Source organism: Mya arenaria, chromosome 12 (genome assembly GCF_026914265.1).
Source record: "Mya arenaria isolate MELC-2E11 chromosome 12, ASM2691426v1".
NCBI lineage: Eukaryota > Metazoa > Mollusca > Bivalvia > Myida > Myidae > Mya > Mya arenaria.
The window spans coordinates 45,312,687-45,326,686 of record NC_069133.1 but is presented as its reverse complement, the minus strand read 5'-3'; the positions used below and the strand labels follow the sequence as shown (position 1 = coordinate 45,326,686).

Below are 14,000 nucleotides of genomic sequence, written 5' to 3'. Positions count from 1 at the left end.
ATATCCAAATCCAATTCCCATTTTTGGCTGCAACCATGAATATTTAACTTAATTACTGCCGAACGTGAACCTATAGAGCTGAATAGATTTTCTTATTTTAGAACTTATGCCATACGAGTCTTCTTCATGACCAATATTATTACAGAATCTTGCTCAAAAGTTCTCTTTACATAACTAATATTAATTATTGTTCCCAGTATTAATTAACAATAATGCACAATGTATTTGTACGCTTTTTTTTACATAAAGCTGCTGTGAGAACGCATCTTGCAGGACTATGACATACAAAATTCAACCTTCTTTATTCTTGAAAAATCATTGCCAATAGGGTATTATGTAGATAAATAGTAATTTTGTGTAACTCAATTATTATTATTATTATTATTATTATTATTATTATTATTATTATTATTATAATTATTATTATTATTATTATCATTATTATTATTATTATTATTATCATTATTATTATTATTATTATTATTATTATTATTATTATTATTATTATTATTATTATTATACATTTGTGTGATAGCAATTTGATTATCCTGGCTATTCATGATTACTACCGCTTATTTGGCTACAATACCAATTCACTGAAATACACACAAAAACTTTGAGCATATAATTGTTGAGAAACATTATTCTAGACCCCTTTACCCATTCCCACCCTAAATGTATCTCTGTTACTCAACTTCAATGTTATTGCTTTTAACAGGCAATGTTTACAATTGATTTGGGTTAAAAAACTGTCCATCAAAATAAACCAAAAATGACGGTTTGTATTTGTGTTACCTCTTTAAGTCTTCTTTCGGTTTTCTGTACTTTTTCAGCTGTTTGAAAGTAACCAATTATGATATTTTAAAAAGTTGCTGTTATGTGAATGAAGTTGTTTTTGTCTGTTACAGTTCAAATAATTGTGTACATATGACAAATTGTGACATAATATATTTGATAAAAATTCTGACAAATTTCACACATAATAGAAGTATATAAGGCATAATTGCATAAACGCCAATATATGAATATATATGCTTAAAAGCACTACGTTACTTTATATGATACCGTATATGAGATAACTTCTACCAGGCAATTATTAAATATATGATATTAAAATTATTAAATATATATAAAACGAGAGAGACAATTATATGCATATGTTAAAACTAATAGAACTTCGTGCTATATGAGATAAATACAAACAACAACACTGTTTTACACGAACAGCATATTTACTATATGATACTATATAACATTTACTTGTATTTCAATCAGTATGAATTTTACAAGACAACTTCATACTTCTAAATTAAAATACTTGAAATTTGTCCTCTATAACATCGATATTATTATTGAAACAGAAGGTACATATATATGCTATCTTAAGTATGTAAATATATATAAAGTTTATTAGAAAAGGAAAGGTTGGCTTTTCGGTAATGTTCTGGGGTTTTAAGAACACGTTATACCTGTACACATCCGTTTCCGTCTTGGCCGTGAATTTGGCCATCCGTAACCTATAAAGGACGTCGACGTTTTTTAATGAAAACTTTGTTAATGTGAAAATATACTTACATGGTAGAAATGTTCAAAATAAAATAAAATAGTTTTAACATCAACAGTTTTTTTCTAATAAATTAGACCAATACAACATATACACCAAACAGTATTAACGATACACATTTATTTTTTATTGACCTCATAACATATTATGGTCTTCAATGTGAAAAGATTTCTAAAAGCATTAATTTGAAATGTCATGCAAATATATATCAGGAGAAAATTCAATATTACGCATTTTGGGTGTCTACCATTACGTTTTTAAGGAACATATGTTTTCAAGCAAAGATGATAACATTTGTTAAGGTAAAACTAAATGTTGTTTGAACCACTCACTATGAAGTTTTCGACACTAGCAATAATACAATGACAATAATATTCCCGATGTGTAGAAAAAATGTGAGTGATTGAAATCTAATTTGATTATCACCTTTGTTTATGTATATGTATAGGTTACATACTACTATTAGTTCAGTGGCGGAAGTTTTTGCCTACTAGGGTTTAAGGTTAGAGGTTAAGTATGAACATTTTCAAAATGAACTTCGCATTTCAAGGCATGGAAGGATCATAGTTTTAAGTCCAAGCATATCTGTCAAATGAGTTTCAAAATCAATTGCAAAATTTAACTGGCCAATAAAATTAAAGCTCTAAATTACGTTCACCGGAATGGCAATGTGACACAAAAATCTTTGATGTGCAGAAAACTTACTGTTTGAAGGGTTGTCGGGTCAAAAAAGTTGTCACGCTGTTTAAGTTATTTCTGTATATTTAAAAATGATCCACTTCTATAGGTTTAGGAAAACAATATGTGTCCAAGACAGTTTTTAGAATTGGGCCTTTTTTGGACTGGTCCTTTCTGGTACCGGGCCTTTCTGGAAGTGGGCCTTTTTGACCCGCATTCATTTGAAGGCCCTTTTGGGGTGGTGTAAATTGACTTTCTCTGAAAAAAGGCATTGTGATCATGCATTTTTTAACTGATTTACGAGTACATTTTGCTCAGTTTATTTGCAAAAAGTAGTAGTACATGTAGAAGAAAAATTATAAAATCAATTCCAATATTGCCTATACATGATTTGTGTACATGGTATTTCATTCACAGTCATTGTACCTCGATGAGTTAGTTTATTTGGGCAATTTGCAAGATTTCCATCATTCATTTATACAGCAAGATAACATGAAACAAATGTGATCTTCCATTTATTGTTTTTAGATTATCATGTAGTTTGTACTATTAATATAAGTACATGTATATTGAAAAACTGATTGGTAAATGCCACATTTTTGTATTTCAGATAGCACCTGTCATACCCTCTAGGCTGCAAGTTAAAATTTGTGACAGAGAACAATTGATTGAATGAATCACCAGCAAGCAGTAGAGATGCTGATAAATTTTTGTCATCATTCTGTCGGTACATTGATTAAAGCAGATAAAGTTTGCTTTGATGGAAATGAGGTTACTAATCTGGTCTCAGATGACCTATTTGCCAAACAAAGAGGTTACATTTCAGACCACTTTGTTAGACCTCCAGTAAATATTACCTTACAGTTTCCATGTAACATATCCATTTGTAGAATTATAATTGATCCTGTAGTTGGACAGCAAAAATCATGTGAGCTAAAGCTGTTTACAGCGACCAAGGTTGTGAGAGAATCATGGCTCTATGGATGCCAGCTAAAATGTGTTAACACAGATGGACTATTGTTTAACTTTGCAGGATCTGCCAGTCAAAATGAACCATTAATAACATGCTTTGAAAACAAGCTGTTTAGATTGAAAGGCAAACTGGCACATCCAGATAAATGCTTTCCTTATAATGTCAACTTGAATTCTCGAAAACCTGGTGGTTTAACTAATGTAGGCCACTTGACCATTTGCATTCAAAGAACTAAAGGTAGCAAAGCGGCTGCAATAAAGACATTAGAAGTGTGGGGTATTCCTTCAAACAGTGTTCCCAGGAACATTCAGCAGCAGCTTGTAACTGTATACACAAAAGCATTATCAAAAAATAACAAAACAGGTCACCCTGAGGCCACAGTTACTGACAATGACAAAACACCATCGGATAAAGCTAGTGATGATGGTTTATCTGAGTTGTCAAAAGTGTCCACCTCACTTGAACTGAATGGGATCGAAATTCCAGAGGAGTTTTTGGACAGTCTTACTCTGGAGATAATGACTGTGCCCATCTTACTACCATCTGGGAAGAACATTGATCAACTGACATTGGACAAGTTTGTTAATATAGAAGCTTCATGGGGTCGATCCCCCTCTGATCCATTCACTGCATTACCTTTTACTGCAAATTCTAAACCTCTGGTGAATAGCTCTTTAAAGTCTCGTATTGATGCATTTGTGCTGAACCATTCAGATACACTGCATGTACCAAGGACCCTTGGTAGAGCCAACGAGAAGAGAGGACAAGCTAAACTTCAGTCTAGTAGGTTGGCAGATTTTGAAAGTATGGACAGACCTGTTTTAAATGTTGACCAAACATGTAGTACACATGAACAGTCGCTTGAAGTTGGAAATAAGGCAAATGCAACTGATGTTGATTTAGAGCCAGTTAAATGCGTAAGAAGAAAAAGGAAGTATTCTGCCACTGTTTCGAAATGTAAAGCATTTGAAGAAACAACAATACCAAAAGTGTGTAGGTCAGAAAGTAAGCATAAAGAATTTGACCAAACTGGAAAGCACACAGCTAATGTTTCATCTAGTGGTGTTATTAATCAAGTTGTAGAGAAAACTGTTTCTTGTAAATCTACACATGCAACTGATTTGACTCTAAGTTTGGATTCGGCACTGTCATCTGCTTTGGGAAGCCTTCCATCTTTCACTTCAAAGAAGTCATCAAACTCCTCTTCAAACTCAGCACCAAATGAAGACACAGTTAATTTGACAAACAAGCTTACGCATTGCGCTAAATGCCAAATAGGTTTGGATGAAAGCAGTGTTGTCAAGTATCAGCTCCCCTGTGGTCATTTACTGTGTAGGGATTGTACCAGACACAAGGCAGGGAGTGATCAATCAAAGATGGTCTGTGATATTTGTAGCATGGGTTACAACTCGAGTGAACTTGTTAGGCAATTTTGAGTTGAAACAAGCAACTTTTGCATGCAAGCCAATGTGACTGCCATGATGATATTACATTTATTTAAATATTCATGTTGCTCAACTGGCTAATTTAAAAATGTGCTGTTTCCAGAATGTATTTATTCATCTACATTGTATGTTATATGATATCAATCAAATATGATTAGAAAAAATCATTTTATTCAAATTCAAAGATAACTCTTGATACTATTTCAAAAAAATTCTTGGAATTTTTTCCATTTTTTGTTTTCTTTTTCACAGAAAAGAAGTTGAGTAATGGTGAGAGCATTGTCATTGTTGTCACCATTGGTAGGGTGCATCTGTCCCCCCTTTCCCACTTATCTTTTGTACTTGTCAATATGGTAGAAAAAATATGCATATCTATCTAGCATACATAAAATTGCACCGTATTATACTAAAATAAGCCAAAATTGTATTGTGGGAGGTCACCAGAACCACCTATATCATGTCTAGTCCCTATAATACATGTCCCTAAGATGAGCCCACTCTATCTTAAATCCAGGACCCGCCCCTACACTTGGTAACTTGGTCATAACTAAAAAACTATTTAAGATATGCTCATGAAACTTGACATGTTACCAGCGACATGTTTAGCAAGGTCCACATCTCTGGCTTTTACTGTTATTGAGTTTAGTCACTTGTCCAATTGAAATTAAAACATAAGAGCAGAAGCATCCACTTGTAGTGCTCTTGTTTCTATGTTCCATGATGAGAATGGGAGAATTCCTAGTATATATACTAGTTTAAACTTTTACCTTTTAAAAGTACATGAAATATGATTTTATTTGCATATTGCATCACAACTATGAATTTGTATTAAGTTTAATAAAGCTTTAAAGCTCTTTTGATACTTGTCATTACCTATATAGATGTATTATACCCAAAATATTATTTAGAAACCTTTGCTTGTCCGAGCTGTAACTTGGCCTTGCATAAAAAATTTGGGGATTTTAAAATAACTTGACACAAATGTTCACCATGAGAAGCCGATATTTGATATGTGCAAGACATATGCCAGTTAGGCATACTGTTAAGGTCGTACTCAAGGGTTAGTGGTATACATCGTTGTATTTTGACTTGTTTAAGCTGTAACATAGCCATGCATGAAGAGGTGAAACAACTTGGCACAAATTTTCACCATGAGAAGCCCGTGTACAGCGTTCAATACCAATGTCAGTAGGTCAAAGTCAAACGGAACTGGTCTAAATTCCATATATTTTGACTTACACGGGCTGTAACTTGACCATGCATATATTGTAAAATGAATTGGCCCAAACATCCACCGTGTATTACGTAAAGGACAATGTCAGTAGGTCAGAGGTCAAGGTAAAACGAAAATTCTTGTATTTTGGTTTGTCCGGGCTGTAACTTGACCATGCATGTCTTTTGTTTTAAATATTTTGACACAAATGTTCGACATGTGAAGCCGGCCTGTCAGATGGAAGACCAATGCAACTACACAATGTAGGTCAAAAGTATCATTGGTCAATATTTCCTGTATTTTGACTTGTCTTGGATGTAAACATGCCGTGCTTAAAGGGATTCTAAAATGACTGGTCATACATATTGGACATGAGAAGGTGTAATTTCGAGTCCGCTTCGTATCTCCTAAATTATACATGTGTGTCAAACATTTATCTTTATCACAGAAACCAAAATCCCTGATGTGGGTGCTAAAATCCATATTAATGCATACGTGTCTCATTCCGTACGTCAGGACACCATGTGTAAAAACAGGTTATCCTCTTTAAATACAAACAATTATTAATTTTCGATAAAACGTTCCTAACCCGTATTCTAGGCGCGCCGGTTATGACATGGTAAGATGAGTCAGGGCTACTTATAGACACATGCAGCAGTCACGTATAAACCGGGAGCACCACTCTAAACCTTCCATACACACAATATAGGTTTTGACAAAAATGCAAAATTAAAACGGACTCAATTTCTGCCCATGTGCGCAAGCGAATACCACGCGCATGACTATTAAGCATAGTAAAATTTTGATTAACTTCGGGATTTATGTAATCCGTGTTTGTAAATACATCCACTATTTTTTTATAAATTTTACATTGAGGTCTTCCAGCTGACCACAAAGACAAACTACTATTTCCTGACTTATAATTTTTTCAAGTGTGATCTATTTCATACCTACAAATTCACCCAGGATTCCCACTCAGAAAGGTTAAATCATTAAGTTGCATTTTTTTTGTTCTGTATTTCCCTGCTTTATTGTTTCTAAACACCCGTATGTAATAACTGTAAATTAGTTTCTAAATTGTTTACGTATGCCCTCATCAACATTTAAATCTATCTTTTTAAAAGTTCTTACATTTTCCTTTCTTAAAAATAATACTTCGGCAACAAACATAAGCTGTTGAAATGTTTTTTCTTTAAGTAAAACAAATTCACCCATAGCGTCCTTTTGTTTCGTTACGGTTCTACGGAGCTTATTTAATTGTGTATACCCAGTACTAAAGCATAATGTTGAGCATCTCGCTGAGTACGATGTTAGTTTGAAATTCTGTTTAATTCTGTTTGTAACTCATCTATGTCAATTAATTCATCCGTCATTTGTTGAAAATGTTCTTTTATATTTTTACATCCCGGTAATTATTTGTTTCTTCAGTTCTTCAAGTAACTCATTTTCAGAAACTAGCCCATCTACTTGTGTGTTTACACTCTCCCGTGTTTTCTGAATATTCAATCTGTTAGACTATATATTTGTTTCAAGTTTTGTAATACAAATGTATCACCATTTGCCGGTTGTGATTAAACGCAATCATATCTGGTAACTTCCCCATATTGTAATCGTCTAATGATTAGCGAATTTGCCCCCCCCCCCCGTTATGATTTTCTTAAAGCTTAAGCAAAACGCCACAAAATGAGATATGTTTACGCTCTAAGGGAAGGGTCATAAGTGAGTAACGGACTTTTAAACTACGTTACCCTAAGTAGTTACTTTTAAGTTTTATCTGTACTATTTCTTCCATGTATAATGATTGTTTATGAGATGAAAGTTGGTAAATCATCGTTCTTAAGTTCGATGAAGGTTTTCTAATATTCCATACCGCGCGAATTGGTGTAAATTACGTAACTGTTAAAACGTACCATAAAAAGCAAACGTTTTTATAGAAATAATATGTCATACGGAGTGCTTATACAAATAAAGTCATGTTATTTTACTTGATGAAAGAGGTATGCCATATCTTAAATACGTTTTAATTTAATACAATACAGGGTGAAAATTCATTAAAATGCATTTTAAAAATTAATTTATAAATAAGTGGAAAAAAATTTGTAAGATAAATTAGGTTTAAAATTGTCTCATGGAACGGGCTAGGCAACTATAGAAGAGGTCATTAAAATTCCATTTGTGGACAAAACTGCCCCTTTTCTCTTTTCTATGGTCAAGTTACATGGTCCTTAGAAACTGCTGATAAATTGGCTTTAAACCATGTGAGGATGTTGCATTTATGCATGTCTGCTGCCAACAGTTTTGCAATAATAGTAAACACTGTCTTTTGCCCTTTACCGCACTGTGTGGGGCAGTACTATATTCTCAAATAGTCAACTCTTGTAATTATTCAATACATAACCTCTGAGATTATCCCGTATTATTTTTTTCAGATTGGACAGTATGGCAGAGGCAGGAAATACGGCGGATGAAAAAAAAGAATACTTTTCCAGAGTAAATCTTGCACTGACCGACTGTGGTAGACAAGTGTTATTACATCTTCTACTAAAAAGAGTTAGGGAGCTCACACCAAAAGATCATCAGAATCAACCCTGGTCACTAGATGAATTTTTGAATCATAACATGCAAAATATTTTGATATGTATTGGAAGCGATATAAACAAGAAAAAAATTCTGTATCCATTCAAGCAAGGCAAAGATTTGACCAAGTGGGATTTTCCTCTTTTTTGGTTTTGTACTTCCAAATGCATGCGAAGTAAACCACCACCCGCTTTACTGTCAACTTAAACATGACATCTGTAACCTTATTCGTTTGAGGAATAAACTGTTTCACATGGGAACGCCAACAATGGACGAGCAAACTTACCTCACATTTTTTGGCCGTATTGTCGGTGCTGTGCAACGAATATGTGACTACATGCAAGAGCCGGACTTGAAAGAATCACTTTCAAAAGAACTTGATAAGTACGAAATCCTGAAGCAGGTCTATCCCAACGGTCTTATTTCAGAGTTGGGTTGCAAATCAGTTGACGTGATGAATGAGGGTGAGTATGTTTTCTTAGTATTCATAAAACAACTGACTTTCAATATATACTTCAGTAATGAGTTTTTATAATTTTAAAATACACATTGACCAGTCAATGACACACTTCTGCTAGTGGGGGATTTCACAGCTTTTTTCGTATTTCGAATCATTATGTCTTGATATATAATAGCTCCTTCCTGTTTTAGCTGACGCAGCGGTTGAAAACGGTTTGCAGCAAATACAGATGATCATTCAGAAAAAGGGGTTGTTAGTAAATATACCAAGTAATCTACCGTTCCCTAACTAATGTTATACTTACTATATTATTTGATATTTTAGGGACACTTAACACGTTTACCTCAATTTACAAGAGTTTTTTCCTTGTTGAAACGTGCACATATGATTCTCAACCCAGCAAGAGTACAGCGCCATATAATAAAATTGTTGACTGATTTAACAAGTATTTATTCATGCATTATGGTAAAGGGATCACTGGAACAGAATTGCAAAAACAGCCATCCGGAATTTATTAACTGTTCACTCAATTATTGATTCATATTCGTTGTTTAATGTTCTTTTGTACAAACCTTTTTCAAGATGTATGCCATATGAACAATATTTTACTTTAAGTTCTCGAAGTCATGATCATGTTTCGAAACTACAATAAAGAAGACGAACTCGCCATTACGGAACAACTTCGTGGACCATTTTCACAGGCATTAGAGCATGGTGAAGCGATGCCAGGTAAAAGAAACTAATGTATTGAGTATGTTAGCATCTGCGTGAGAAATCAAGCAAAATGTCAAATGTGACAAAGGGTCATTGATATTAATGATCTTGAAAACGAGTGATGAGGGAAAATATTAGTAAGTTTGCACACGGGTAACTAACATGCAACTTTCACTGCCAGTTCTGTTCTGTTATTCAATTTATCAAGCTAAGATATACAGGTTTGCGTCTTGTGTCTAAATCTCATACTCTCGATGTTACAAAAATATGGTCTACAGTTTTAAGAAAACGGCATATTTGCATATAGCTTATTTGCTTCATTATTGCTTATAGCTGACCGGAGTTCAAGTGAGCTGGACGTTGAAGTCAAGCCCCTTGTTCGTAAGTTATTTGACGGTAAGTTTGTTCATTTGTCAAAACTGTGTTTGTAGTTTCAATTTTATTTCTGCACTAATTCTCTTCATATTTTAAACCAAAACATATTAGTACATAGTTACTTTAATAAAAAAGTTATTTTTTCTTCTTTAGAAAAAAGAGAGATAACGAAGGTCAGCACGGGTTGTCTCGTTCTATCAATCCAGTGTCACGATATAGGCGCAGTTATTTCTCTAGTACAAGACAACCTTTCGGGAAAGTTTGGGAGTTTATTTGAACCTCTTGAAGAGGTAATGCGGACTTATGACGACCACGCTCTCTTTGAAGTTTATGTTGGTATTACAAGGCAAAGCTGTTGGGCTCTCCTTAACGAAATGTGTAAGTTAAGGAAGAAAAGTATAGATTTCCATTTGTCATTTGCCATATAATTTGATACTGGGCATCCTCATTAGATAATCGGTTTTTGTATTTTTGCTAGTTACGATGTTCACATGAACTGATAAGAGTCTCTCTAAGAGTCTATTTATTTGTTTGGACACATAATTATAATCCCCTAGGCAGTGTTCTCTCTTGATGAGCAGATTCAGGACACCAAGCGCGAACAAATCTGGATTTACGAAAAACATCGTTATTTACACATATCTACATTTACTGTACGGCAAAAATAAGTTTCCGCTGTGTGGAGTTTGACATTGGTATCTAAATATGACCTAGTTTTGGGGATCAGAGTTGGAAATGACGGTATTTTATGCGTTGTCGTAAAATCGCGCCTAGCATATTCATTGGGCAAACTGTAAAATAACAAGAAGAAGTTGCAGCCTGTCAGCAATAACATTATAGTGAAAATTATAGTTAATATAGCAAGGTACTGACTTATTTATAAGTGTATGTTTTATTTATTCATTTAACCTTATTCTAGTCTGTCAAGTGTCCGAAAAATGTGGGAAACGCAGTTACACTGTGGAAAGCACAGTACAAGATGATGGCATTGCCGTTAAAATTCAACGCTTTCTAGAAAGTTTCACAGAGAAAGAAAATAGAAGAGTCATTTTCCTCGAAAGAAAAACAAGATATATACAAGACTATTGCGGAAAAAATGACATCAAATCTTAAACAACCTGGCATGGAAATGGTTGTTTTGTCACCGAAGCACTCTAAAGGTATTAGTTTATTTTGTTATAAAGCTATGTGTTTCTGATGTGCAACGTTTAATTGGCTTCAAGGTTTTGTTTAATTAATAAATAAACGCATTTTGGAATCTACAATGTATACAAATTTTAATATAACTATTAAGTTAGATTATGTTACGACCATCAAACTAAAACATCTTTTCATTTCATAATGTATTTTTTCAATAACACTGTACAATGAAAACAACAGGGACAAACCAATTAATAGCATTTTCATATAATAACCCCGTTCTGAGGCATAGACGAAACTGAATGAGGGGCACAGACGTCACCAACATTTCACACACGTATCGAAATAGCTTTACCGGTAAAAATGGGATTATCGCCATTGGACGTTAAGTGAAATTCGAGTTCATTGGAACACGAGTCGACTGGGGGCTTAAACTAGTTTATATGGAGATTTAGACTAGTTTATATGGAGATTTAGACTAGTTTATATGGATATTTAGACTAGTTTATATGGAGATTTAGACTAGTTTATATGGATATTTAGAAAAGTTTATATGGAGATTTAGACTAGTTTATATGGAGATTTAGACTAGTTTATACGAATATTAAGAAAAGTTTATATGGAGATTTAGACTAGTTTATACTGAGATTTAGAAAAGTTTATATGGAGATTTAGACTAGATTATATGGAGATTTAGACTAGTTTATACGAATATTTAGAAAAGTTTATATGGAGATTTAGACTATTTTATATGGAGATTTAGACTAGTTTATATGGAGATTTAGACTAGTTTATATGGAGATTTAGACTAGTTTATATGGATATTTAGAAAAGTTTATATGGAGATTTAGACTAGTTTTTATGGAGATTTAGAAAAGTTTATATGGAGATTTAGACTAGTTTATATGGAGATTTAGACTAGTTTATATGGATATTTAGAAAAGTTTATATGGAGATTTAGACTAGTTTATATGGAGATTTAGACTAGTTTATATGGAGATTTAGACTAGTTTATACTGAGATTTAGAAAAGTTTATATGGAGATTTAGACTAGTTTATATGGAGATTTAGACTAGCTTATACGGATATTTAGAAAAGTTTATATGGAGATTTAGACTAGATTATATGGAGATTTAGATTAGTTTATATGGAGATTTAGACTAGTTTATACTGAGATTTAGAAAAGTTTATATGGAGATTTAGAAAAGTTTATATGGATATTTAGACTAGTTTATATGGAGATTTAGAAAAGTTTATATGGAGATTTAGACTAGTTTATATGGAGATTTAGACTAGTTTATATGAAAATTTAGACTAGTTTATATGGAGATTTAGACTAGTTTATATGGAGATTTAGACTAGTTTATATGAAGATTTAGACTAGTTTATATGGAGATTTAGACTAGTTAATATGAAGATTTAGACTAGTTTATATGGGGATTTAAACTGGATTTAAACCTCACACGTGTCTCATAACTGCAAAAAAATAAATAAAAAATATAAGCTTGTTAAACGCAGCATCGACTTAAAAAAACAATGAAGCAGAAAATAAAACTAACATATAAAGTTTATAAACTGATCACGTAATTTCAAGAACTCAACGGCTGAATACAACATTACCTGAAAATGAATTACTTAAGCCGGAGCAGAGGTGCTAAATCTTAAAACGTTAAAATTGGATACCAAACTGTGACTTTCTATATCATTTCAAAGATTTGTTAAAACGATGTTTTGACCAAAACTCTAACCGAAAATTTAAAGCAGCAATATTTCAAACGCGGTCTTATAGTTTGTAATTAACATATGAGCGAGTGAAGCCATCGAGAAAAAATCGAGCAAGAAATGTATCTAGCAACGATTGCGTTGATTAGACAGAATGCTAGGAAATTCCGCTCATATAAGTTATTCAGGGATCTATGTACACAGGACATTCCCCATATAAACATTTATACGCAAATAACGTTGGGGTTCGGAAAAACGTTGGCGTTTGGTAATTAATAAGGGCTCTAAACCGAGCGAAGCTCGCTAGAGCCCTATTAAGGCTACGCACGTAGACACTGGGCACTACTTTCTTTCAAAAGTGCAACCATTATGACCGTGAGAAAAGACGTAAATGTGATAGAAACAGCAATGTTCGGTTCATAAACCATATTGTCGCTCGAATGCCGGACACCAAATTTCCTTGGAGCGTGACGAACTTTCATTCGGTAGTTTTCGTCATCGTTTACTTGGACGTTTCCGTAAACAAATATTTACATTGAAAATGCAGCCACCAGATGCAAATTGTAGATCCAAAATAGATTTTCAAGTATGCTTCAATTCAATTCAAAGAATATGAAAACTCTGTGTAAACTAACACACACAACAATCATAACTCTATAGGCTTTGGGAGATATATATTTTGTATTCAATTTTTCGTTGAAGATATTTATACGAACGAAAAACGAAGGTCATTATTTAGTTTAAGTTCTTTGGTACGCCTAATTCTTACTTTGGAATTCGGAATATATTTCGGACGATATTTGTCATGCATTTTTCCTGATAATCGATTTAATTTCGACCATTGCCAACATATAGCAAAGCTGTTCACGGAAATATACTGTATGCATATTTTGTAATCCATACTGTCAGTTTGACAGTTGGGATGATCATGAATTTGTTTAACATAATGACGTTCTAATTTTGCATCACTATGACTAAATGAGTGACTCAGTTAGTGAGACATTTACTCATTTTAACTGAAAAGATGGATTGGTTGATTGCAGGCCACTACCAGACTGAGTGACTATAACGAATAATAATGAAAACACCATAGAATGGCTGATAGATGGATTGAAACTAAGAGTACGTACTGGAAAAGT

At 33.3% G+C, this 14,000-nt stretch overlaps 2 protein-coding genes across 3 annotated transcripts in view; both read left to right on the top strand.

The window, feature by feature from the left end:
- The first annotated feature begins 1,808 nt into the window (after positions 1 to 1,808).
- Positions 1,809 to 5,514, top strand: LOC128211756 (RING finger protein 37-like). Of its 2 annotated transcripts, none has more exons than XM_052916796.1 (2): positions 1,809 to 1,866; positions 2,853 to 5,514. In XM_052916796.1, exon 2 carries the CDS (start codon positions 2,915 to 2,917, stop codon positions 4,649 to 4,651), a length of 1,737 nt encoding a protein of 578 aa, XP_052772756.1. In that variant the 5' UTR covers positions 1,809 to 1,866; positions 2,853 to 2,914; the 3' UTR covers positions 4,652 to 5,514. The 2 variants fall into 2 exon arrangements, with proteins under 2 accessions (XP_052772756.1, XP_052772755.1); XM_052916795.1 differs by having other exon boundaries at positions 1,826 to 1,959.
- Positions 5,515 to 11,043: 5,529 nt separating this feature from the next.
- Positions 11,044 to 14,000, top strand: part of LOC128210730 (uncharacterized) — a 47,697-nt gene continuing 44,740 nt past the window's right edge. Inside the window, exon 1 of the mRNA XM_052915084.1 lies at positions 11,044 to 11,159. Within this exon, the coding sequence (XP_052771044.1) occupies positions 11,096 to 11,159 (64 nt within the window). The 5' untranslated portion in view covers positions 11,044 to 11,095. The remainder of the gene's footprint in view (positions 11,160 to 14,000) is intronic.

What these genes read in the sequence shown, in the direction of transcription:
- LOC128211756 (XM_052916796.1), top strand. Translation starts at nt 2,915, where the DNA reads ATGAATCACCAGCAAGCAGTAGAGATGCTGATAAATTTTTGTCATCAT.